Source organism: Eurosta solidaginis, chromosome 5 (genome assembly GCF_040869045.1).
Source record: "Eurosta solidaginis isolate ZX-2024a chromosome 5, ASM4086904v1, whole genome shotgun sequence".
Taxonomy (NCBI): domain Eukaryota; kingdom Metazoa; phylum Arthropoda; class Insecta; order Diptera; family Tephritidae; genus Eurosta; species Eurosta solidaginis.
The window spans coordinates 29,851,931-29,878,296 of NC_090323.1; the positions used below are offsets into that span (position 1 = coordinate 29,851,931).

Here is a 26,366-nt window from a genome sequence, read left to right on the forward strand (position 1 = left end):
ATTGATAATATTAAACCCGCTTTTCACAATAATTGCTACTGGAGCATTCCACGGTTGGTACGGGGCATATCGTACATATTTTTCATACTCAGGTGAGCAGAGCTAATTTTGTTCGCATAACGCTACCCCTTATCGGCATAAACTAATCGAAATAGATATAGACTTCTATATATCAAAATGATCTGGGCGGCGAAAAAAGAAGTTATTTTAGTCATGTTCGTCCGTCCTTACGTCTGTTCGTAAACACGATAAGTTGAGTAAATTTTGAGGTATCTTGATGAAATTTGGTGTGTAAGTTCCTGGTCACTCATCTCAGATCACTATTTAAAATGAACGAAATGACTACAATCACGCCCACTTTTTCGATATCGAAAATTTCGAAAAATCGAAAAAGTGCGATAATTCATTACCAAAGACCGATAAAGCGATAAAACTTGGTAGGTGGGTTGACCTTATGACGCAGAATAGAAAATTAGTAATATTTTGGAAAATGGGCATGGCACCGCCCACTTTTAAAAGAAGGCTGAGTATGTAATGTTCGGTTACACCCGAACTTAACCTTCCTTACTTGTTTCATTTTTAGGTCTTAGCCAAAGAAAAACTATAGCTTTTTCAGACAAACTCTTTAGTGCATTAGGATTGCATGGTACATGTGCAAATAAAAATAGAAAACAGCTCTTGAAATATTTCTATATGTGCGTGAAAAATAGCAGAAAGCATCCGTTTGTACGGGACACCAGTAAGTCAGGTGAAACTTCAGGGAAATTATTAATACTAGTATCGCCTGTGGTGGAAATTCGACCAATTTGTATTTTTTTCAATTTTCGATTCACTCAAGTTGCATTTAAATAATAATAAACAAAGTTCAAGTAAAAGAATATATAATAAAATAAAATAAATTAGCATAAAAAAACGATATAAAAAATTTAATGTTATATTTTTGTAGCAAATTTTTTTTTTTTTTGTTAATTGTTATAAATAAATAAACTTAGTGAGTTTGAACAAAAGTTGACTCATTATTTGTGATTTCATGTTTTTTTTGAAAACAATTAAAATAAAAAACAAAGAATCTGTTAAATAAAGACCTATGCATTTACGTGTAAGTAAAATTTGTCCAAAAAAATTGGCCGGCTAAGTTATTACTTCTCTTTAAAGTTTTTTTGTGCGCTAACAATTATTTTAAAACAATTTTTTAAAGATTTGGGTACATACCAATATATGTATGTAAGTGGCAACAATGGGAAACAATATTTTATTTGAACTGAAAATGAGTGAGGCAGTAGTTCTCTCACCGTTTGGCGCGTACGAATATGTACATATGTAGATGAAACATTTGAGCACCGCGACAATACGGCTTTCGGAATTTCGAATTCAGGGTGTTTGTGAACATAATGGGTCCTACAGATGGCAATTTCGATATTTGCACAGATTTTCGAATTTTCAAAAAACTGTCTATTAATTATAAACAAATAGAGTAATATTTGTTAACAAAAATAGGTCTATGCACTGCGGCTGATCAATAAGAATCGATTCATATAACTTTTATATGATTTTACGTACGCTAACTATGCGAAACAGCCTGTCAATTGATTGTATGGAAATTTTGTTAGCGTATTAATATATAGATTAACAAAAAACAATAGCAAACATATTTGGTAATAGTTGTACCAAGGTTTGTTAAAATAGCAAACTAAATCCAAAAACGTTTATTCGAAAAAAGAATAAATAAAGAAACAATTTTTAAAAGTGCACTTTTCAGACGTAAATTAGAAGAAAAACTAGGCCTAAATTCTCTTCTGGCAATTTACTCCAGTTTACTTACATATATTCACATACATATTCCAGGTACAGGCTAAGTCCATGTACAGAAATAAAGTGTTAATTTTTTCAGCTAATTAATATGAAGGTATAGTAATAGGGTTAGAGTTGCTACGGAGTTTTTGAGAACTATTTGATTTTTCAATTAAATTTTCTATACCATTTTTGTTTTTAATTTAAAAAAATACAAATTTTAAATTGTTCCATTTAAGTACACATTTAAAATATATTAGCATTGAAAATTAATAAGATCAGTTCAAAAATCGACGAAAATTAACGATTTTCCATGGAATGTCCCTTACTATTGACTTTGTCATTGTACTTCTAAGCGAGATTTTTATTCGCCACACGTAAGCACATCGTGCCCACCAATGTGCCAAATATGAAATAAACACTAAAAAACAATTTCTGAGAAGATAAACACTGGAGGAATTTTTTCTCTCCACCATTTAGTTTGCTATCGCGCACTAAGTACTTCAATTTCGAGAAAAATGTGGCTTTTTCGGTTATGCCGAGAAGCCAGATATATATGCAAGGGTGCCGTGATGACTCAACCCTGTCATTAATTATTTTTTATAATTTCTACTTATAATTAATAATTTTGAGGTCAATATTTTTTAGAAACACAACCACTTATTTTTATTAAGCTTGATCCCCGTATTTGCCTGAATCCAATCCAAGTAGGAAGTGACACGAGTATGTCCAGCTGGTGAATCACTTTCACATCCTTTGTGTGAATGAAAAGACATAATACCAATTTGAAGCTTTGAAGATGCCAACACCAATGGACCACCAGAATCACCACGACAAGCTGCAATACGATTGACAGTGGAAGTACACAAATTTCCGGTATCGATCTTAGATGAACCGTATTCTTCAGCACATACTTCGTTCGAGATCACTTTCAAATTGGCGAACTGTAAAACAGGTGAACACGATGTGGATGCATCAGAGGTACGACCCCATCCAGAAGCCACTACAGTTTCATCAACGTAAGCGGGACAGCTTGGAGCACATTTTGGTAGAGACACCGGTTTAATGGCAGCTGAATATTTTACAGCTGGAATTTTGATCAAAGCTATATCATTTATCTTAGTTTCCACATCGAATGCGGGATGAACTTTAATGTCACATTTCTCCACCTTCAGGCGTACAATGGGATCTAACCGAGTGATGCTGCCTAAGAATAGGATCACGCTAATAGCACTGAAATTAAAACGATTGACTAGATCTGATTGCGTATGGACAGTGCGTTGTTGGGTGATTAACTTATTAACTTTTCTTTTCGCCAATTGTCTCACACCCTAAAACATACAGTACATATAATTAAAAACTTACTTTAAAGTACAATGAGCAGCCGTCAGTACCCATTCTTCGCTTATTAGAGATCCACCACAAAAGCGAGCATTTTCACCATCAAAGAACGACAAACCAGCTTGATAAGGAAATTGATTAGCAGAAGCCGTTTGACCATTTGCTATACGTAGACTTACAGCTACCTTTTGCACCATAGACCCTAAGCGTTCACGTTGTGTATTTCTAGATCCCCGATTTTCAAGCCCCGAGGCGATGCATAGTAGGAGCGACGAAGCTATCAACAATTTCATGTTGCTGACGTTCAAGCAAATTCAGACTGACTAAAGCATAGGCTATTTTGGTTTATTTGTAGTATAGTTCAATAACGTACTATGGGATAGTTTGCAATATTTTGTCATAAATGCATATATTTCGGCAATTCACAGTATATGGGGTTTTGGCTGCGCAACAAGCGAGATTTTTATTTTCTATCGATTAAGGACACTTCGGATAGATTTTAACTTTTCACCTTAACTTCAAAGTTTCAATCGGTCTAGAAAGAACAGAATAGTGATCTTATATATAAAATTCTCGTTTCACCGTGTTTGTTGTTGAATTCCCTTGAAACGGTTCGAACCGTTTTCATGAATTTTTGCGAACAGCGAACTCTTAATTTTATTTTGACAAAACTTTTTATACCTACCACCCTCTGGGACTGAAAATAACTCTGGGACTTGGGCTGGGACTAGTACCCGGACTGGGAATAAGGGATGGAGAAGCATAAAAAGGGCTAAGCAGAAGAAAAACGGTGGAAGGAGAAAAAGACTGAGAAATAGGTAGAGCTTTGAGAAGTTAGAAAGATGGATATAGATGGAGGGAGGGAAGAAGAAGGACAGGGAGCTAGAAAGAAAAAAAGGATGAAAGGGACGGAAAGGAAGAAAGAGACGCAGAGAGGGGAGTGAATGTAGGGATAAAGAAAAAAAGGAGAGAGTGGGAGGGAGGTTAGGTTAGGTTGTACTGGCCGGACCTCACATATACTGAATGATTCGGTAGTGTGGCAAGAAGTTTATTTTACGAGCAAACTGAAAGAGTCTATCAAAAACCAGGACCTATATTATAAATTAACTCTGTCCGCTTGGCAAATACTAGAAGCTTTCTAGGACTTATGGCACTTTCTGCTTCAAGATATGACAGCTATATCACTCTAAAAGCTGGAGTCTTAGCCTGGCAAGCGCAGGGCATGAGCACAATACGTGCTCGATCGTCTCATCCTCCAACCCGCACTTCCTACATCTGCTAGCTTAATTTGAAGGTGACGCCAAGAGGCAGTGTCCGGTCGGAATGAGACACAGTCCTCTGCTTTCAATGATAGGAATAACTTTGTTACAGCCTTGCACTGGGTTCCCTTTCCCGCTTGGTTGATCATGTGCAACTCACGCCTTCTCTTAATATCGGTCAATCTAAGTGGGACGACTGCGGAGCAACCTTCGGGGCCTTTTTTAGTTGGTTCATCTGCTTTTTCATTCCTATCTATTCTCATATGCCCTAGGACCCAATATAGATATATGTGATTCTCCTTGTGCCGATTCTTTCCAGGGATGGCTTACATTCTAACAGACCTTTTGATGCTGTGCTATGCGAAATTATTGCCTTAATTGCTGATTGGCTGTCAATGTAAAAGTTGACACGGCTGCAGTTTAAGCTATTTTCTACTGTGTTTCTACTGCTTTGCCTACAGCTACTACTGCTGCTTGGAAACCGCTGCAGGAATCTGGCAGCTTGTGAACCTGTTTATTACGGTATCAACACAGTATACCGCAGGGTAAGGCAGGAGCTAGGGACATTAATGTGATTGGATTTCTGGAATATAGAAACCATCAATTTAAGGACCGGAGTAGGAGTTGAAAAATGTTAGATTTTCATTATTCCCTCTGTACTGTTTGTATGTAGTACATACATACATATGTATATCTATATGTATTGTAATGAGTTTTGGGAATTTCCTGATAATTACACCCCTTCTGCAAACGTTCGTATCGCCGAACTGTGTTTATTTAGTCTACTTTGGGAGTAGTACAATTATACTTCAATATCATGTACTTCACAACAGCGTATTTAAATCAAACTGCTCATTCATTCCTCAGCTTCCGCTGCTTTTATACTCTCTGTTGCCTCGTCCGCATATTTCGACTAAGGTCTAGACGTTTTGCTTTCTAGAACAGTTATATCTCCTGCTTGGTAATTGAGCTATATGCGTGTGTATGTGTGAGTAACAACTTCGGCTGATGACAACATGTGTGCATGTGAGATATCTCTTCATTTCGAGCTGCTAGTTATGTGTGTGCATGTACATAAGTTTGGCTGCTTACTGTATTTGTTGATGTGATTATCTATTAACAGCATGTTGGTACTAATATTCGTGACAGTGCCCTCCACCGAAGTCTGATCGCCCCGATCACACAAATCTCTAAACGATTGTATAACAGTACCAAATCTTTCTCCAAGAGACCTCCCGAATTTTTGTTCTCATTGTACCTGTGTTTTATCTTAATTCTCATTATCCTAGTTCGTTGCCTCGCACTCTGTTGTTTGGCCACTGGACTACTTCGCAGAGCTTGAGCTTGACGGATTCCTTTTGCATAATCAGTATCGTTCTGAGGTTCACAACAGTAGTGCGCCCTGGCTTGGAACCACCCTTGCATTCTTTCTGGGAAATTCTTTCCTTCGTTTTAGTGCGTCCATTAGGGTTTTTCTCGCAGATACATTCGGTTTTGATTTGTTGGGCCCATTCGTTCCATCAACCTTTGCCCGATTTACTGCCTTTGAATTTTGTGGCCTTTGTCGAATCTCCTTCACCAGCACTCGCTTACAGCTGAGCCCTTTCTCCAAACTGAAGTTAAGTTGTACATCCTTGTTCTTATACCTCATAATCCTTCTTTGCAAGTCGATCCTGATGCCATGGTCAATTAAGAAGTTCGTATCGCCGAACTGTGTTTATTTAGTCTACTTTGGGAGTAGTACAATTATACTTCAATATCATGTACTTCACAACAGCGTATTTAAATCAAACTGCTCATTCATTCCTCAGCTTCCGCTGCTTTTATACTCTCTGTTGCCTCGTCCGCATATTTCGACTAAGGTCTAGACGTTTTGCTTTCTAGAACAGTTATATCTCCTGCTTGGTAATCGAGCTATATGCGTGTGTATGTGTGAGTAACAACTTCGGCTGATGACAACATGTGTGCGTGTGAGATATCTCTTCATTTCGAGCTGCTAGTTATGTGTGTGCATGTACATAAGTTTGGCTGCTTACTGTATTTGTTGATGTGATTATCTATTAACAGCATGTTGGTACTAATATTCGTGACAGTGCCCTCCACCGAAGTCTGATCGCCCCGATCACACAAATCTCTAAACGATTGTATAACAGTACCAAATCTTTCTCCAAGAGACCTCCCGAATTTTTGTTCTCATTGTACCTGTGTTTTATCTTAATTCTCATTATCCTAGTTCGTTGCCTCGCACTCTGTTGTTTGGCCACTGGACTACTTCGCAGAGCTTGAGCTTGACGGATTCCTTTTGCATAATCAGTATTGTTCTGAGGTTCACAACAGTAGTGCGCCCTGGCTTGGAACCACCCTTGCATTCTTTCTGGGAAATTCTTTCCTTCGTTTTAGTGCGTCCATTAGGGTTTTTCTCGCAGATACATTCGGTTTTGATTTGTTGGGCCCATACGTTCCATCAACCTTTGCCCGATTTACTGCCTTTGAATTTTGTGGCCTTTGTCGAATCTCCTTCACCAGCACTCGCTTACAGCTGAGCCCTTTCTCCAAACTGAAGTTAAGTTGTACATCCTTGTTCTTATACCTCATAATCCTTCTTTGCAAGTCGATCCTGATGCCATGGTCAATTAAGAAGTCCACTCCCAATATGACTTCATCAACGATATCTGCCACAACGAATTTGTGTAGAACCGTGACCTCCCAATTAAAACTTCACATATCACTTCTCTCTGGGCTTGGTTATACTCGCCAGTGACCGTACGCAATCTTGCTCGATGTAATGGCTTTACTCTCCTGTTGACCAAATCAGATCGGATTATGCAATGTTATGCGCCCGTATCTACAGTCAGTAAACGCCTCTCGCTATACGCATATTCTCGAACGGTAATACAGCAGGATTTTCTTCCAATTTGTGATACAGATATCACAGGACATTCACTAGCTGGAGGAAGTTCTCGCTCCTTGAATGTGGCTTGCTTTAGCTCATATCCTTCAGATTTGTGCTTAAGACCACCTATGCTGTTAGATGTTAGAACCACTAGGGTCAAGACCGCAATGGCGTGTGATGTGACCTGGCTTCCCGCATTTGATAACTCTTTCACTCCGCTTTTACGACCCTTTCAGTGCCTCCAATATTGTGCTCACCCAATCTGGCCTTTCCACTTCCACACGGCGTGTTTTGAAAGCCGGCTTACACAGAAGGGACGCTTTCCTGAATCAGATCATGTGATACCGTTCAGGAGGCAAAAATTTTCTTGTAGAAGAAAGTTTCCAATTTTTTTTTCAGAGAGAAGATATTGCGTTACTCGGAAAGAGCTGTTGGCACTGCTGGAGTGCATTAAACATTTTCACAAGTACAGAAAGGTAACACCTAAAAACAAATATTTCGTACACCCATTTTAATATAGTCTTTTCGTTGGCGTGATTTTTGACTAACGCTGTGTAACGTAGCGTTACAATAACGTAACCCCCTGTATTTCCTTATTCACTTAAGCCTGAACCTCCCTGTACTTATTTTTCTATAGCATAACCAACAACCACTTGTACTTATTCTTTTATAGCATAGTCAACAACCACTGATAGCAAACCAATGAAAATCACAATAATGGTGTGTTGACTTCTCAACCAGTTTGCGGCACCACCAATATAAACATCAAATTTGCATTTTTGCAATTCAGTCCTCACAGGTGAGCCAGCGGGAGTGGTTGTCTTTTTAAAGACAAAATAACCACTTCGGCTAGCTAGCTGAGTGGAAGGGGCGCTGTAATGGCGCGGGTCACCCTCCACCAGGGCTGCACGACGCGAGTGGTGTCTTCGGACTACTTTTCCCTCCGTCGCCCACCTTGGTGCTTGAGCGGCCCGCTGCCTCAATGACCAAATACCCCCTTCCATCCTCAGCTCGGGCTGCGTGGCAGGGGTGCCGCCATGGCGCGGGTCACCCTCCACCAGGGCTGGACGACGCGAGTGGTGTCTTCGGACTACTTTTCCCTCCGTCGCCCACCTTGGTGCTTGAGCGGCCCGCCGCCTCAATGACCCAAAGCACCCCTCCCCCTCAGCTCTGGTTTAATAGGCTGGCCGGAGCGGTGGGACCACAACCACTAGTTAGCTAGGGAGAAGAGGGTGCGGCCGTGGCGCGAGTCATCCCTTGCTGCACCAGGACGACGAGAGTGGTGTCTTCGGGCTACTTTTCCCTCCGTCGCCCTGGTCTGGTAAGGAATGACCCGCTGCCCGAACGACCGCACGACCCCTCTCCATAGTTCTGGTTTCAGCCGTGAGCCGATGCGTGCACACAGGGGCTACCGCTGTGCCGTTAAGGTGCACTTCCCCTCCGCCCACGGGTCGACCAACGGTGCCTCGGCTGGTACAACTCCGCCCCCCTTACGCACCTTCTACTAGTGCCCACCAATGTGCCAAATATGAAATAAACACTAAAAAACAATTTCTGAGAAGATAAACACTGGAGGAATTTTTTCTCTCCACCATTTAGTTTGCTATCGCGCACTAAGTACTTCAATTTCGAGAAAAATGTGGCTTTTTCGGTTATGCCGAGAAGCCAGATATATATGCAAGGGTGCCGTGATGACTCAACCCTGTCATTAATTATTTTTTATAATTTCTACTTATAATTAATAATTTTGAGGTCAATATTTTTTAGAAACACAACCACTTATTTTTATTAAGCTTGATCCCCGTATTTGCCTGAATCCAATCCAAGTAGGAAGTGACACGAGTATGTCCAGCTGGTGAATCACTTTCACATCCTTTGTGTGAATGAAAAGACATAATACCAATTTGAAGCTTTGAAGATGCCAACACCAATGGACCACCAGAATCACCACGACAAGCTGCAATACGATTGACAGTGGAAGTACACAAATTTCCGGTATCGATCTTAGATGAACCGTATTCTTCAGCACATACTTCGTTCGAGATCACTTTCAAATTGGCGAACTGTAAAACAGGTGAACACGATGTGGATGCATCAGAGGTACGACCCCATCCAGAAGCCACTACAGTTTCATCAACGTAAGCGGGACAGCTTGGAGCACATTTTGGTAGAGACACCGGTTTAATGGCAGCTGAATATTTTACAGCTGGAATTTTGATCAAAGCTATATCATTTATCTTAGTTTCCACATCGAATGCGGGATGAACTTTAATGTCACATTTCTCCACCTTCAGGCGTACAATGGGATCTAACCGAGTGATGCTGCCTAAGAATAGGATCACGCTAATAGCACTGAAATTAAAACGATTGACTAGATCTGATTGCGTATGGACAGTGCGTTGTTGGGTGATTAACTTATTAACTTTTCTTTTCGCCAATTGTCTCACACCCTAAAACATACAGTACATATAATTAAAAACTTACTTTAAAGTACAATGAGCAGCCGTCAGTACCCATTCTTCGCTTATTAGAGATCCACCACAAAAGCGAGCATTTTCACCATCAAAGAACGACAAACCAGCTTGATAAGGAAATTGATTAGCAGAAGCCGTTTGACCATTTGCTATACGTAGACTTACAGCTACCTTTTGCACCATAGACCCTAAGCGTTCACGTTGTGTATTTCTAGATCCCCGATTTTCAAGCCCCGAGGCGATGCATAGTAGGAGCGACGAAGCTATCAACAATTTCATGTTGCTGACGTTCAAGCAAATTCAGACTGACTAAAGCATAGGCTATTTTGGTTTATTTGTAGTATAGTTCAATAACGTACTATGGGATAGTTTGCAATATTTTGTCATAAATGCATATATTTCGGCAATTCACAGTATATGGGGTTTTGGCTGCGCAACAAGCGAGATTTTTATTTTCTATCGATTAAGGACACTTCGGATAGATTTTAACTTTTCACCTTAACTTCAAAGTTTCAATCGGTCTAGAAAGAACAGAATAGTGATCTTATATATAAAATTCTCGTTTCACCGTGTTTGTTGTTGAATTCCCTTGAAACGGTTCGAACCGTTTTCATGAATTTTTGCGAACAGCGAACTCTTAATTTTATTTTGACAAAACTTTTTATACCTACCACCCTCTGGGACTGAAAATAACTCTGGGACTTGGGCTGGGACTAGTACCCGGACTGGGAATAAGGGATGGAGAAGCATAAAAAGGGCTAAGCAGAAGAAAAACGGTGGAAGGAGAAAAAGACTGAGAAATAGGTAGAGCTTTGAGAAGTTAGAAAGATGGATATAGATGGAGGGAGGGAAGAAGAAGGACAGGGAGCTAGAAAGAAAAAAAGGATGAAAGGGACGGAAAGGAAGAAAGAGACGCAGAGAGGGGAGTGAATGTAGGGATAAAGAAAAAAAGGAGAGAGTGGGAGGGAGGTTAGGTTAGGTTGTACTGGCCGGACCTCACATATACTGAATGATTCGGTAGTGTGGCAAGAAGTTTATTTTACGAGCAAACTGAAAGAGTCTATCAAAAACCAGGACCTATATTATAAATTAACTCTGTCCGCTTGGCAAATACTAGAAGCTTTCTAGGACTTATGGCACTTTCTGCTTCAAGATATGACAGCTATATCACTCTAAAAGCTGGAGTCTTAGCCTGGCAAGCGCAGGGCATGAGCACAATACGTGCTCGATCGTCTCATCCTCCAACCCGCACTTCCTACATCTGCTAGCTTAATTTGAAGGTGACGCCAAGAGGCAGTGTCCGGTCGGAATGAGACACAGTCCTCTGCTTTCAATGATAGGAATAACTTTGTTACAGCCTTGCACTGGGTTCCCTTTCCCGCTTGGTTGATCATGTGCAACTCACGCCTTCTCTTAATATCGGTCAATCTAAGTGGGACGACTGCGGAGCAACCTTCGGGGCCTTTTTTAGTTGGTTCATCTGCTTTTTCATTCCTATCTATTCTCATATGCCCTAGGACCCAATATAGATATATGTGATTCTCCTTGTGCCGATTCTTTCCAGGGATGGCTTACATTCTAACAGACCTTTTGATGCTGTGCTATGCGAAATTATTGCCTTAATTGCTGATTGGCTGTCAATGTAAAAGTTGACACGGCTGCAGTTTAAGCTATTTTCTACTGTGTTTCTACTGCTTTGCCTACAGCTACTACTGCTGCTTGGAAACCGCTGCAGGAATCTGGCAGCTTGTGAACCTGTTTATTACGGTATCAACACAGTATACCGCAGGGTAAGGCAGGAGCTAGGGACATTAATGTGATTGGATTTCTGGAATATAGAAACCATCAATTTAAGGACCGGAGTAGGAGTTGAAAAATGTTAGATTTTCATTATTCCCTCTGTACTGTTTGTATGTAGTACATACATACATATGTATATCTATATGTATTGTAATGAGTTTTGGGAATTTCCTGATAATTACACCCCTTCTGCAAACGTTCGTATCGCCGAACTGTGTTTATTTAGTCTACTTTGGGAGTAGTACAATTATACTTCAATATCATGTACTTCACAACAGCGTATTTAAATCAAACTGCTCATTCATTCCTCAGCTTCCGCTGCTTTTATACTCTCTGTTGCCTCGTCCGCATATTTCGACTAAGGTCTAGACGTTTTGCTTTCTAGAACAGTTATATCTCCTGCTTGGTAATTGAGCTATATGCGTGTGTATGTGTGAGTAACAACTTCGGCTGATGACAACATGTGTGCATGTGAGATATCTCTTCATTTCGAGCTGCTAGTTATGTGTGTGCATGTACATAAGTTTGGCTGCTTACTGTATTTGTTGATGTGATTATCTATTAACAGCATGTTGGTACTAATATTCGTGACAGTGCCCTCCACCGAAGTCTGATCGCCCCGATCACACAAATCTCTAAACGATTGTATAACAGTACCAAATCTTTCTCCAAGAGACCTCCCGAATTTTTGTTCTCATTGTACCTGTGTTTTATCTTAATTCTCATTATCCTAGTTCGTTGCCTCGCACTCTGTTGTTTGGCCACTGGACTACTTCGCAGAGCTTGAGCTTGACGGATTCCTTTTGCATAATCAGTATCGTTCTGAGGTTCACAACAGTAGTGCGCCCTGGCTTGGAACCACCCTTGCATTCTTTCTGGGAAATTCTTTCCTTCGTTTTAGTGCGTCCATTAGGGTTTTTCTCGCAGATACATTCGGTTTTGATTTGTTGGGCCCATTCGTTCCATCAACCTTTGCCCGATTTACTGCCTTTGAATTTTGTGGCCTTTGTCGAATCTCCTTCACCAGCACTCGCTTACAGCTGAGCCCTTTCTCCAAACTGAAGTTAAGTTGTACATCCTTGTTCTTATACCTCATAATCCTTCTTTGCAAGTCGATCCTGATGCCATGGTCAATTAAGAAGTTCGTATCGCCGAACTGTGTTTATTTAGTCTACTTTGGGAGTAGTACAATTATACTTCAATATCATGTACTTCACAACAGCGTATTTAAATCAAACTGCTCATTCATTCCTCAGCTTCCGCTGCTTTTATACTCTCTGTTGCCTCGTCCGCATATTTCGACTAAGGTCTAGACGTTTTGCTTTCTAGAACAGTTATATCTCCTGCTTGGTAATCGAGCTATATGCGTGTGTATGTGTGAGTAACAACTTCGGCTGATGACAACATGTGTGCGTGTGAGATATCTCTTCATTTCGAGCTGCTAGTTATGTGTGTGCATGTACATAAGTTTGGCTGCTTACTGTATTTGTTGATGTGATTATCTATTAACAGCATGTTGGTACTAATATTCGTGACAGTGCCCTCCACCGAAGTCTGATCGCCCCGATCACACAAATCTCTAAACGATTGTATAACAGTACCAAATCTTTCTCCAAGAGACCTCCCGAATTTTTGTTCTCATTGTACCTGTGTTTTATCTTAATTCTCATTATCCTAGTTCGTTGCCTCGCACTCTGTTGTTTGGCCACTGGACTACTTCGCAGAGCTTGAGCTTGACGGATTCCTTTTGCATAATCAGTATTGTTCTGAGGTTCACAACAGTAGTGCGCCCTGGCTTGGAACCACCCTTGCATTCTTTCTGGGAAATTCTTTCCTTCGTTTTAGTGCGTCCATTAGGGTTTTTCTCGCAGATACATTCGGTTTTGATTTGTTGGGCCCATTCGTTCCATCAACCTTTGCCCGATTTACTGCCTTTGAATTTTGTGGCCTTTGTCGAATCTCCTTCACCAGCACTCGCTTACAGCTGAGCCCTTTCTCCAAACTGAAGTTAAGTTGTACATCCTTGTTCTTATACCTCATAATCCTTCTTTGCAAGTCGATCCTGATGCCATGGTCAATTAAGAAGTCCACTCCCAATATGACTTCATCAACGATATCTGCCACAACGAATTTGTGTAGAACCGTGACCTCCCAATTAAAACTTCACATATCACTTCTCTCTGGGCTTGGTTATACTCGCCAGTGACCGTACGCAATCTTGCTCGATGTAATGGCTTTACTCTCCTGTTGACCAAATCAGATCGGATTATGCAATGTTATGCGCCCGTATCTACAGTCAGTAAACGCCTCTCGCTATACGCATATTCTCGAACGGTAATACAGCAGGATTTTCTTCCAATTTGTGATACAGATATCACAGGACATTCACTAGCTGGAGGAAGTTCTCGCTCCTTGAATGTGGCTTGCTTTAGCTCATATCCTTCAGATTTGTGCTTAAGACCACCTATGCTGTTAGATGTTAGAACCACTAGGGTCAAGACCGCAATGGCGTGTGATGTGACCTGGCTTCCCGCATTTGATAACTCTTTCACTCCGCTTTTACGACCCTTTCAGTGCCTCCAATATTGTGCTCACCCAATCTGGCCTTTCCACTTCCACACGGCGTGTTTTGAAAGCCGGCTTACACAGAAGGGACGCTTTCCTGAATCAGATCATGTGATACCGTTCAGGAGGCAAAAATTTTCTTGTAGAAGAAAGTTTCCAATTTTTTTTTCAGAGAGAAGATATTGCGTTACTCGGAAAGAGCTGTTGGCACTGCTGGAGTGCATTAAACATTTTCACAAGTACAGAAAGGTAACACCTAAAAACAAATATTTCGTACACCCATTTTAATATAGTCTTTTCGTTGGCGTGATTTTTGACTAACGCTGTGTAACGTAGCGTTACAATAACGTAACCCCCTGTATTTCCTTATTCACTTAAGCCTGAACCTCCCTGTACTTATTTTTCTATAGCATAACCAACAACCACTTGTACTTATTCTTTTATAGCATAGTCAACAACCACTGATAGCAAACCAATGAAAATCACAATAATGGTGTGTTGACTTCTCAACCAGTTTGCGGCACCACCAATATAAACATCAAATTTGCATTTTTGCAATTCAGTCCTCACAGGTGAGCCAGCGGGAGTGGTTGTCTTTTTAAAGACAAAATAACCACTTCGGCTAGCTAGCTGAGTGGAAGGGGCGCTGTAATGGCGCGGGTCACCCTCCACCAGGGCTGCACGACGCGAGTGGTGTCTTCGGACTACTTTTCCCTCCGTCGCCCACCTTGGTGCTTGAGCGGCCCGCTGCCTCAATGACCAAATACCCCCTTCCATCCTCAGCTCGGGCTGCGTGGCAGGGGTGCCGCCATGGCGCGGGTCACCCTCCACCAGGGCTGGACGACGCGAGTGGTGTCTTCGGACTACTTTTCCCTCCGTCGCCCACCTTGGTGCTTGAGCGGCCCGCCGCCTCAATGACCCAAAGCACCCCTCCCCCTCAGCTCTGGTTTAATAGGCTGGCCGGAGCGGTGGGACCACAACCACTAGTTAGCTAGGGAGAAGAGGGTGCGGCCGTGGCGCGAGTCATCCCTTGCTGCACCAGGACGACGAGAGTGGTGTCTTCGGGCTACTTTTCCCTCCGTCGCCCTGGTCTGGTAAGGAATGACCCGCTGCCCGAACGACCGCACGACCCCTCTCCATAGTTCTGGTTTCAGCCGTGAGCCGATGCGTGCACACAGGGGCTACCGCTGTGCCGTTAAGGTGCACTTCCCCTCCGCCCACGGGTCGACCAACGGTGCCTCGGCTGGTACAACTCCGCCCCCCTTACGCACCTTCTACTAGTGTGCAAGTAGGGAGGCGGGGTGTCCAGCGGTGAAACCAGCACTAACGAGTCCTCATAGTCTCGTCCCCAGGTGACCGACCCCGCGGACTACCGATCCTGCCGAAGGCTACCGATCAATCCCATCCCGCCGATACCGTCAACCAAGCCGCCGCTGTCCAGGTAAACACCATCGCCAGCCCGTTGGCCGTCTGCCATCCTACCGCCGTTAAGCCGCTGCATCCGTCCCGCCGCTGCCACGACGACCATTGGTCGTTCGCCATCCTACCGCCGTTAAGCCGCTGCTTACGTCCCGCCGCTGCTACGACGACCGTTGGCCGTTCGCCATCCTACCGACGTTAAGCCGCTGCTACGACGACCGTTGGCCGTCTGCCGTCCTACCGCCGTTAAGCTGCTGCATCCGTCCCGCCGCTGCTTCCGTACCGCCGTACCAGTCCGTCCGTTACCCGACCGTTCAACCGCCCTACCGAACCTCCTCAACTCCAACGACCGTTATTCAGTAGGGGTTTGTGGGACCTTTACTCGACTCTGGATTGATTGAGCGTTACCCCAGCCTTAGACAAAACCCACCTCATAAATGGCGCCCGAGCAGGGACCCTCCTCCGCAGATGACCGTGGAAAAACAAATACACCAACCACCAACACTGCCGGGGCGGGTTCGACGAACACACCATCAGAAACAACAAACACACCGGCCCCCGAAGTTACGATCCTGAATACCGACTCACTCAATTGCATCTATTTACTGAAAAGGGAGAGGCTGATAGAGGAGTGTAAGAAGCATAGCATTCCCGTGGAAGGCCAAACCATAGCCGATCTACGCCGCGCACTGAGCACGTACGTGCAAGCAAAACGCACGAGGAAATCAAGTGAAGACCTACTGAAGGAGCTGGAGAAGGAAGTAAAAGAGGACGAAGGGAAACCAGTTAAACTACCAACACCGACAGTAACTGTAACGAATATCGCCCCAACATCACCGAACAAGTCAATACCCGCCATCCAGGGACAAAATCCCCCTCGCATGCGCATGAGAGAGAACGTGCTAAACCGGAACGAGACGAAATGAGCACCGGTGAGCTAATGAATACCGTCCGCCACTGGGATCTGCATTTTTCGGGGGAGGAGTCGCTGCACGAATTTCTGGAGAGGGTAGAGGAGCTCGCCGAATGTTACCGCATCCCCGTCGACCGGCTGCTCCTAACGCTGCTGGAACTGCTACGTGCCAAAGCACTCCAATGGTACCGCATCTGTAAGCAACAAATCAAACACTGGAGCGATTTTCGAAGGGAGGTGAAATTTTTTTGTCTGCTTAAGCGTCATCTTCAACATTTAGAAGAGGCCATCCGAAAACGCAGGCAACAAGGCCGAGAAAAAGCCAAGGACTACGTCCTCGCATTGGAAACGCTGATCCGCCAGCATCCGACAATGTGCAAGGAAAACCACCTCGAGCGAATATACGATGGCCTACGCGTTGAATACCGCCTCTTCGTCAAACGCAGCGAGTTTAAGACGATCGATGGAAATCCTGGAAATAACGGAAGAATATGAGCTGCTAAAAGGCGAGGAAGCGAAACAGAACAAAGAGGCGATCCACAGCCTGTATCATCTTCAAAAGGAGTACAATAGCAAGGAGTGCTGCTGGCGCTGCAAGGAACGCGGACACCACCGCTTCCAATGCAGGGGCCGCTAGAGAATGTTCTGCTCCAGGTGTGGACAAGACAACATCCTCTCCAGGGACTGCTCATGCCCTTCGACCAACCAATCCACCGACAACAACACATCCACGATGCCGTCAAGGTATGTGAAAGGAAGCCGCCAAGCATTATTTGTGCGGCCACAGAAGCCTATTGAACCACCAGCCTGCGATCCCGCTGCCGAAATGAAAGTAGATGACCGTTTCTACATACCGATAACCATCGAGGGCATGGGCGTGCGCGCGCTAGTGGACACCGGCGCCACCCTCTCATACGTCGATGAGTCAATACGGAACCACCTGGAGAGGAACAATATCAAACCACATCTTAACAGGCGGAGCGTCCAATTGGCAGACCAGACGTATGTCTATAGTTCGAATTCCTACCCAGCAAGGATTACGTACCAAGGACGAACGACCAACACAATGATGTCCGTCATCCCGAACCTGGCAGAACGGATGATCTTAGGAATGGACTTTTTACGGGAAAGGGGAATCACCCTCACGTTAGATGGCCAGCCGTTAGAAGTCACCTTGACCAGAAGATCCGCCGAGTTAGGCACACTATGTGCAATGACCAGCTGGGAACACGTGAATAATGGCCAAAATTCGGAGCAGGAAACTTTTTCAGCGCACCACCAGAAGCGATTGAGTAAAACCGTTAGCCCAATTACCGCAGCCGAACATTCGACCATCCGTAAACATAACCGACCGCTGAAGCAACGCTTCCACCCACGTTGCCCGGATATACAAAAATACAACCGCAATAAAGTGTACCGAAAAAGAGCGCCGAACGCGATATTCAATACGCTCTCCCGCCGCCCTTACAAAACACCGACACACCGATACAAAAACCACCAGACATATTTTACACAATAAAAAGCGACAGAGAAGAGCCCGGTGAGATTATTGGCAACCATGCAATAGACGCAGCCATGGGAAATAGTAACCATCGACTTCGTGCCACCACTACCACGTTCCAAGCAAGGAAGCAATTACCTCCTCGCCATGATCTACAAATTCTACAAGTGGGTGGAGTTAATCCCGGCGCGCCAAGCAAAAACGGCAAGCGTGCTCAAAGCGCTACAAGAAAAGGTCATATACTTACTTGGTTGTCCGAAAACTTTCCTCACCGACAATGGGAAGCAGTTTGGCGGAAAAGCGTTAGCACCGTTCCTGAGCGACCACGGCACATGGGATTAGGAGATTCCACAAATGGAACTTACAATAAACATGGTCAGAAAACATGGAATAAACATGGAAATAAAACAACGTCAGAGCGGGTGCACGCGGAGGGAGCAGTACCAGTGGCCAGCCAACCGAACAAAAACACGAAGGGGACCTATTTTTTTTTGGGCCACATTTTACCGAATACCTGATAGCCATGATGAAATCACAACCTGAGGAAGATGGAAACGAAGAAGAAGAATATTATGTATTATAATGAATTATATGAAAAATACTCTGTTAGTTTTAAGAACAATGAAATGTAATTATTCTTACGTTACACAAATGAATAAAAACATAAACTCTGTTAGATATAAGTGGAATGACTCTGTATATTTTTGAGTAAAAAAAAAATAATAATTAATAAAGTGCTTCGCCCACATGCACACCGGCATAAGACCTAGGCCATGCCTGGAGATCCATCTTTCCCCACCGCAGCTTTCCGTCAACCGAAGTGGGAGGGGGACTGTAACGTAGCGTTACAATAACGTAACCCCCTGTATTTCCTTATTCACTTAAACCTGAACCTCCCTGTACTTATTTTTCTATAGCATAACCAACAACCACTTGTACTTATTCTTTTATAGCATAGTCAACAACCACTGATAGCAAACCAATGAAAATAACAATAATGTTGTGTTGACTTCTCAACCAGTTTGCGGCACCACCAATATAAACATCAAATTTGCATTTTTGCAATTCGGTCCTCACAGGTGAGCCAGCGGGAGTGGTTGTCTTTTTAAAGACAAAATAACCACTTCGGCTAGCTAGCTGAGTGGAAGGGCGCTGTAATGGCGCGGGTCACCCTCCACCAGGGCTGGACGACGCGAGTGGTGTCTTCGGACTACTTTTCCCTCCGTCGCCCACCTTGGTGCTTGAGCGGCCCGCTGCCTCAATGACCAAATACCCCCTTCTCTCCTCAGCTCGGGCTGCGTGGCAGGGGCGCCGTCATGGCGCGGGTCACCCTCCACCAGGGCTGGACGACGCGAGTGGTGTCTTCGGACTACTTTTCCCTCCGTCGCCCACCTTGGTGCTTGAGCGGCCCGCCGCCTCATGACCCAAAGCACCCCTCCCCCTCAGCTCTGGTTTAATAGGCTGGCCGGAGCGGTGGGACCACTCCCACTAGTTAGCTAGGGAGAAGAGGGTGCGGCAGCCTCACAGTCTCTTCCCCAGGTGACCGACCCCGCGGACTACCGATCCTGCCGAAGGCTACCGATCAATCCCATCTCGCCGATACCGTCAACCGAGCCGCCGCTGTCCAGGTAAACACCATCGCCAGCCTACTTCCCCCCTCTCCCCGGCCCTGGTACGCGCTCCGTAGCCCACCGCCGCTGCCGTCGCATCGTCGCCCCTTTGGTGCCGCCGGTGCTACGCCGACCGTTGGCCGTCCGCCATATTACCGCCGTGCCCCTGCCGCCTTGCTGGCACACTAACCGTTGGCCGTCCGCCATCCTACCGCCGTTAAGCCGCTGCATCCGTCACGCCGCTGCTACGACGGCCGTTGGCCCTTCGCCATCCTACCGCCGTTAAGCCGCTGCATCCGTCCCGCCGCTGCTACGACGACCATTGGTCGTTCGCCATCCTACCGCCGTTAAGCCCCTGCTTCCGTCCCGCCGCTGCTACGATGACCGTTGGCCGCCCGCCGTCCTACCGCCGTTAAGCTGCTGCATCCGTCACGCCGCTGCTACACCAGCCACTGGCCGTTCACCATCCTACCGCCGTTAAGCCGCGGCATCCGTCCCGCCGCTGCTACACCAGCCACTGGCCGCTTGCCATCCTACCGCCGTTAAGCCGCTGCTTCTATCCCGCCGCTGTTTCCGTACCGCCGTACCAGTCCGTCCGTTACCCGACCGTTCAACCGCCCTACCGAACCTCCTCTGCTCGCCATCTTGCGATGGAAAGCTGCTGCCCGCCTAATATCTCCATCCGTGTGTGCGTGTGTTCGTAACACATAAATATCGTGTATTTATTCAGTAGGGGTTTGTGGGACCTTTACTCGACTCTGGATTGACTGAGCGTTACCCCAGCCTTAGACAAAACCCACCTCATAGCTGTTATGATTTATATATAACAAGCCTCGGATAAATATACTCTCTATTGATGACGACCATGGCAATCGTTTGAAGGACAATGAATTGAGGGCATGCACCTGGAACGTGCGCTCCCTGAATGGGATTGGTGCAGATGCCCGGCTGGTTGATGTCCTCGTCAGAGCAAAATCTGACATCACCGCCATCCAAGAAATGCGTTGGACGAAGCAAGGAAGAATGAAGATTAAAGATTGTGACATCTATTGGAGTGGCCGTACGAATAAGCGCAGTTTCGGCGTCGGATCCGTGGTGGGAGAGAGACTTTGTCGCCAAGTTCTGGAGTGCACCCCTGTGGACAAGCGTCTCGCCGCTATCCAAAATTTTTTAATATATCATTCATCTGCGCCCATGCGCCGACAGAGGAGAAAGACGATGAGGTGAAAGACACTTTTTATGAACAATTAGAACGCACATACGAGCGATGCCCCCGTCTTGATATAAAAGTCGTGCTTGGCGACTTTAACGCCAGGGTGGGCAAAGAAGATGTTTTTGGCCATACAGTCGGAAAGTTCAGCCTACACAATGAAACTTCTCCTAACGGACTGAGGCTGATTGACTTTGCCGGTGCTCGAGACAAGGTCATATCCAGCACGAGGTTCATGCATAAAAAGATACATCAAGCTACATGGCTGTCTCGTGATCGAAATACTCGCAATCATATCGATCACGTTGTGATAGACGGACGGCATGCCTCCAGATGTGCGCACGATCCGAGGACCTAACATCGACTCGGACCATTATCTCGTTGCAGCCAAAATACGCACCCGCGTCAGCGTGGCTAAAACCAAGGAACAAAAAACACAAGGAAAGCTAGACGTCGAAAAGCTTCAATCACAACAGACCGCCAATGATTTCGCAACTCGACTCTCACACCTGCTTCTTGAAAGCACAACCCATCCTGAAGGTATAAAGGAGCAGTTGGAGCATATCTCCAAAGCAATTCGTACTGCCGCCGAGGAAAAAATTGGTTACCGGCGGCCACGAAAAAACAACTGGTACGAGAATGCCGCGTTGCAACCGAAAGAAAAACGCTGCCTACAGGGCTACGTTAAAAGCGAGCGCAACAAGAGGAGTGTGTGAACGCTATCGTGAGTTGAAAAGGGAAGCGAGACGCCTTTTCAGGAAGAAAAAAGCAGAAGCAGAAAGGCGTGAGTGCGAAGAGATTGAGCTGCTAGCCACTAGCAATAACGCTAGAAAATTTTACCAAAAAATACGGCGACAGACGGAAGGCATTAAGACCGGGGCATATTCCTGTAGGAACGAAAACGGCGACCTTATAACTGATGTCCAGAGAGTGCTTAGATTATGGAGGGAACATTTCTCTGCTCTTCTAAATGGAGCAAGCAATTTTTATTTATTTATTTATTTATTTAAAATACACATATCAGACATAGTCTTTTACAGTGCCATATTTGTTATTATTCTTATTACTAGTACAAAGTAAGTTTAAAAGCTAGAAACAAAAATAGAAGTAACATTCAAACCATACAGCATATGTTCCATGGAGGTAAGTGAAAAAGGAAAAGAAAAAGTAAAACACATAAGAATGTTCAAGAACAAAGGGTGCGATGTACAGCTAATTTGAAGCGCTTAGGATCTGATTCTAACTTTACTTTATTAGGCAAAGCATTCCACAACTGCACAGCCCTAACGAAAAACATTCTCGATGTTACTGAATACTTAAAATGCGGTACAATTAGATTGCAAGTACGGGATGATTGTGCGAAAGTAAGTTTTACAAAAAGGCATTCCGGCGTACGAGAAAAGATAATCTTATGTATAAATATTAGTAAACGACGGTCAAAGAATGCTGATAAACTGCATTCAAGAATAGTTTTTGAGAAGTTCGAAATATGATCATATTTCCGTTTAAGATAGATATATCTGGCACAATTATTAATCAGTAGTTGATATTTGTTCATGGAAGCTTTATCCAGGCAACCGTATATCAATTCATGGTAAGATATTATTGGTATTAATAGACTTTTGACAAGTTTAAGTTTTATATCTTCTCGAATAAAATAAGCCGTTTTCCATAAATGCCTTAACATATAATATAACCTACTAATTGAGGAATTCACATGATCTACACAGGTTAGGGGCTTATTTAAGATAAATCCAAGAGTTTTGACATTCTTCTCACATTCTTGACATTCAATTCACCGCGCAGAGATGACGAACGCTATCCCGCAATCGATGATGATAGAATATATGTCCCCCCGCCCGATTATGGCGAAGTTAGAATAGGAATAACTAGATTGAAAAACGACAAGGCCGTGGGCGCTGATGGATACTGGCGGAGCTATTCAAGTACGGCGGCGAGGAGTTGGTAAGGTGCATGCAGCAGCTTTTTAGCAAAATATGGGCGGACGAGTTCATGCCCGACGATTGGAATCTAAGTGTTCTTTGCCCAGCCCACAAGAAGGGGGATACTGCAAAATGCACCAACTATCGTGGAATCAGCCTTCTTAATATCGCATATAAGGTCCTTTCAAGTGTATTGTGCGAAAGATTGAAGCCCACCGTGAACCGGCTGATTGGACCTTATTAGTGCGGCTTCAGACCTGGTAAATCTACCATCGACCAGATTTTCACAATGCACCAAATCTTGGAAAAACCCGTGGAAAGAGAATCGACACACATCACCTCTTCGTCGACTTTAAAGCCGCCTTCAACAGCACGAAAAGGAGCTGCCTATATTCCGCTATTGGTGACCAATTGGCGCCGGTTGGCGGAGCGAAGTAGCGACTGGCGCGTCTTGTTGGACGGCCATAACCGTTTAGACGGTTAAGCGCCAATTAAGTAAGTAAGTGTTAGGATTTATGACCACTGATATATGTATAAGCCATTGAGAGCTGGCATGTTTTAACTATTTATATTATTTCGTTTAAGTTACAATATATTTCACATAAAAAAAAAATAAATGTAAGGCGCGATAACCTCCGAAGAGATCTAAGGCCGAGCTTCTCTTTCACATAGAAAACAATATAAATCCTCCAGCTCTCGATCCAAATGTGTTTCAAAACTTTTAAGGGTTCGACGTTCGACTTAGAGCACCCTGCCCGGTGAATTATATAAATAACTTTTACATTACTAGAGTAAATACTTTAGGCGCTCTAGAATTTATTTCGAATTATTTGATTTAAGATTTGGGAAATCGAGGAAAATTTCTAGAATTTATATGGGCAATTTCAAAAGGACTATAGGGAATCACTAGTAACACGATTAGTAGCTCTAAAACGTCCTTCAAAAGTTGCGGCAAAATGAAACGGTTTTTAAAATGCTTAGTATTGACACCAGCCCAGGAAATATGTCTATCAATTTTATAAATTTAAATTCTATATTAGTATGCATAGTGAAAATGTCGATGTTTCTAACTGTACGGGAACACAAGGAATTTAAAGCGAAAATATAATGATGAAAACTATTAAGGGCCGTGTTCACTATCTTCAGCTAGCTACTTAGTTATTGACATTTGGCTATTTTCATGCTAACTGAAGCTTCGCGTCTCAGTTAAGTGCAAGGAAAAAGTGTAAAAAAAAGTCAGCTCTTTCCTTAGTTTTCGTGTATTCTCAATGGATTTTTCCGATTTGTGCTATGAAATATTCACAATATCGATTAAACCCGGGGTTGATCACACTGTAGCGAGTGAGGAAGGGCCCCTCCTCTTTCTAAGAATACCCCCCCCCCCCCAGAGGCTTATAGCTTTCCTAGAATTTAATATAAAAATTGCTTATAAAATGTATGAAAATTGCAGTGAATTACCAAAAATGGTGCCACCAGGTGGTAAAATATTTGTAAATAAAAAAGTACAAAATTAATTTTACAGCTTATTTATTGGCAATTTAATTTTATATGCACAAAAGCGCAAATCCCAATTTTTAATTTCTTTAATTTTAATTTTAATCTTTTAGGAAAACAGCGCTGCAGTCTCGGTTGATTATAAATCTTATTTTCTTATGATATTTAATTTTTCTATGCAGAGCCGCAGGCGGAAATTCCCAAATTTTCATTTCTTAGTTCTTTTTTATTCCTAATTTTCAGTTTTTATGAAATCAAAATTTTTTTATGAAGAAAAACTGCGGAGACGAACTGATGGGCTTTTTCCTTGTTCAGTCCGTAATTTATCTGAGTGTTTATGGCGTTTAGCTCGGTGCTAGCGCTATGAATTTTGTGGAAGCCATGCTGATGGGCCGCTAATCGAAGATTCGCAGTGAAATGAGGGAATAGGACGGTTTCGCCTTTGTTATTGGCGATAGGAGTGCTATCGGTTGATATGACTAACCATCGGTAGATGGTTTTCCAGGCTTTACTAGTGGAACTATCCTTGCTATTTTCCATTGTTCGGGAATGATAAAGGTCTTCAACGAAATGTTGGAAACTTACGTTAGATAGCTTACTCCGTTATCGCTAAGGCCTTTAGCACTGGCATGGCTATACCGTCTTTGTTATTTATTCAGAGGACTTGGCCTTTTTAATAACTTCTTCAACCTCTGTGGGGGGGGGGGGGGGGTGGGGTGATGGTAATTAGCGTTGGGAATTCATAAATAAGTATTAAGTTATCTCAAAATTTACTCAAGCTGTCGTGTTTGCAGTTGGATAGACGGATGAACGTGGCTTAGTGAATTGTTTTTCACCATGATCATTTCGTCATGTATGAATGTATCTATCCCGACAATGAGCAACTCATTAAACGCGTGTGAAAACTTTATTGAGCTTTATCACATACAGCCTCACACGGATATTAAAAAAGCTCGTTTACACGCAAGCAAATTTCGCTTGCAAGCAGGAAAAGAAAGATTTAAGGATCACGATTGGCATACTATGGACACTTTCAGTTTATGAGGGGTCTTTATTGACCGACCCGTTCAACCTAACCAACCGGCACCCAAGTCAGAAATTACGTTGTTGTTGCTGCTTTAATAGCTAGATAGTTGTGTATGTGTCCGCCTAGTGATGTGTTTGTTCTTCTTGTTTCAAACTTACCTTTTCAGTCTTAAATGAAAAAATGTTTATACTTTGAAAGCTTTTCTCAACTGAGAATAAAAATAATAAGAAAAGGCTATTCAGAAACCTGTAACCTTGCAGTTCTGCCGTTAGGGATGAGAATTCTAATATCCGATACAGCAGGGGCGATCCCCGTCTATACATATTATATGCCCTTTCTATATTGACCTGTTATTGGAAGTGGCGTCCAGCGTTGCAAACTAAAAGCCTTGAGAAATATCACGCCTTTGCGCTTACAACAAGGGCAGCCAGTCACACAGTGCAGACTTTAGCGTATACATTTTCTCAATATCCCCAACATCAGAAACTAAATGCTTTGAGAAAACTCGCCCGAAAGGCTTCATAAGTGGCATGGTAAAAAGATCATGATAAAATGCTTGTTCTACTGGGTATCTTGCCAGTGATCACACGACTGGGAAATGTTTTTGCTTTGTGAAACGTGTTCCTTTCGAAACTTTTTGTATGTTTAAAAGATTTATAAAACGTTCCAACTGGTGACGTGGTCTTACTTAATATTTATTTATATATTAATACAAGTAAGGACGGCACTGTCTTCGGCTGTGCCATAACTTTAATGAATGGAGCTGAACAATGATGTGTTGAATTTTAAAAAATTCACGAAATCTTTACAATCAGTTGTATGGGATATATACTATATATACGACCGATCTTAACGATTTTTTTCAGACAACAATGTATCCCTTCTTGTAAACATCCTAGAAATTTCAAGCTTCTAGCTGTTAAAATGACGAAGAAATTACGTTAAACCCTTCCTTTATCTGAACAATCGGTTTTATTGTATATTTTCAGGCAACAACATATGCTGTATTTGTGAGCATCTGAGCGAATTTGAAGCTTTTACCGGTTAACGTGAAGAAGAAATTTTGTTAAACCTCCTGCCTGAACAATAGGTTGTATGAGATATATATTATAATATGACCGATCTA

General features: G+C 43.3%; 3 protein-coding genes across 4 annotated transcripts in view; 1 reads left to right on the forward strand and 2 right to left on the reverse strand.

The window, feature by feature from the left end:
• Positions 1–26,366, forward strand: part of LOC137254449 (uncharacterized) — a 447,929-nt gene that overhangs the window by 79,168 nt on the left and 342,395 nt on the right. The window lies entirely within an intron of this gene.
• LOC137252711 (collagenase-like) lies at positions 1,033–5,672 on the reverse strand. Its single transcript, XM_067788758.1, has 4 exons — positions 5,650–5,672; positions 3,312–3,334; positions 3,157–3,253; positions 1,033–3,024 (listed from the first exon to the last, which is right to left on the reverse strand). Exons 1-4 carry the CDS (start codon positions 5,670–5,672, stop codon positions 2,436–2,438), a joined length of 732 nt encoding a protein of 243 aa, XP_067644859.1. The 3' UTR covers positions 1,033–2,435.
• The window catches only part of LOC137252714 (serine protease 3-like), a 59,903-nt gene continuing 42,404 nt past the window's right edge, over positions 8,868–26,366 (reverse strand). Inside the window, exons 4-6 of the mRNA XM_067788765.1 lie at positions 9,924–9,946; positions 9,769–9,865; positions 8,868–9,636 (exon numbers count right to left, since the gene is read on the reverse strand). Coding sequence (XP_067644866.1) covers positions 9,048–9,636; positions 9,769–9,865; positions 9,924–9,946 — 709 coding nt within the window. The 3' untranslated portion in view covers positions 8,868–9,047. The remainder of the gene's footprint in view (positions 9,637–9,768; positions 9,866–9,923; positions 9,947–26,366) is intronic.

Bases quoted from the DNA above. Each gene is read 5' to 3' on its own strand.
- LOC137252711 (XM_067788758.1), bottom strand. From the start codon at position 5,672: ATGAGAATTAAGATAAAACACAG. The intron at 3,335-5,649 runs GTACAATGAGAA...GTGAACGCTTAG, and splicing joins AGAATTAAGATAAAACACAG to GGTCTATGGTGCAAAAGGTA. The intron at 3,254-3,311 runs GTAAGTCTACGT...TTCCTTATCAAG, and splicing joins CTATGGTGCAAAAGGTAGCT to CTGGTTTGTCGTTCTTTGAT.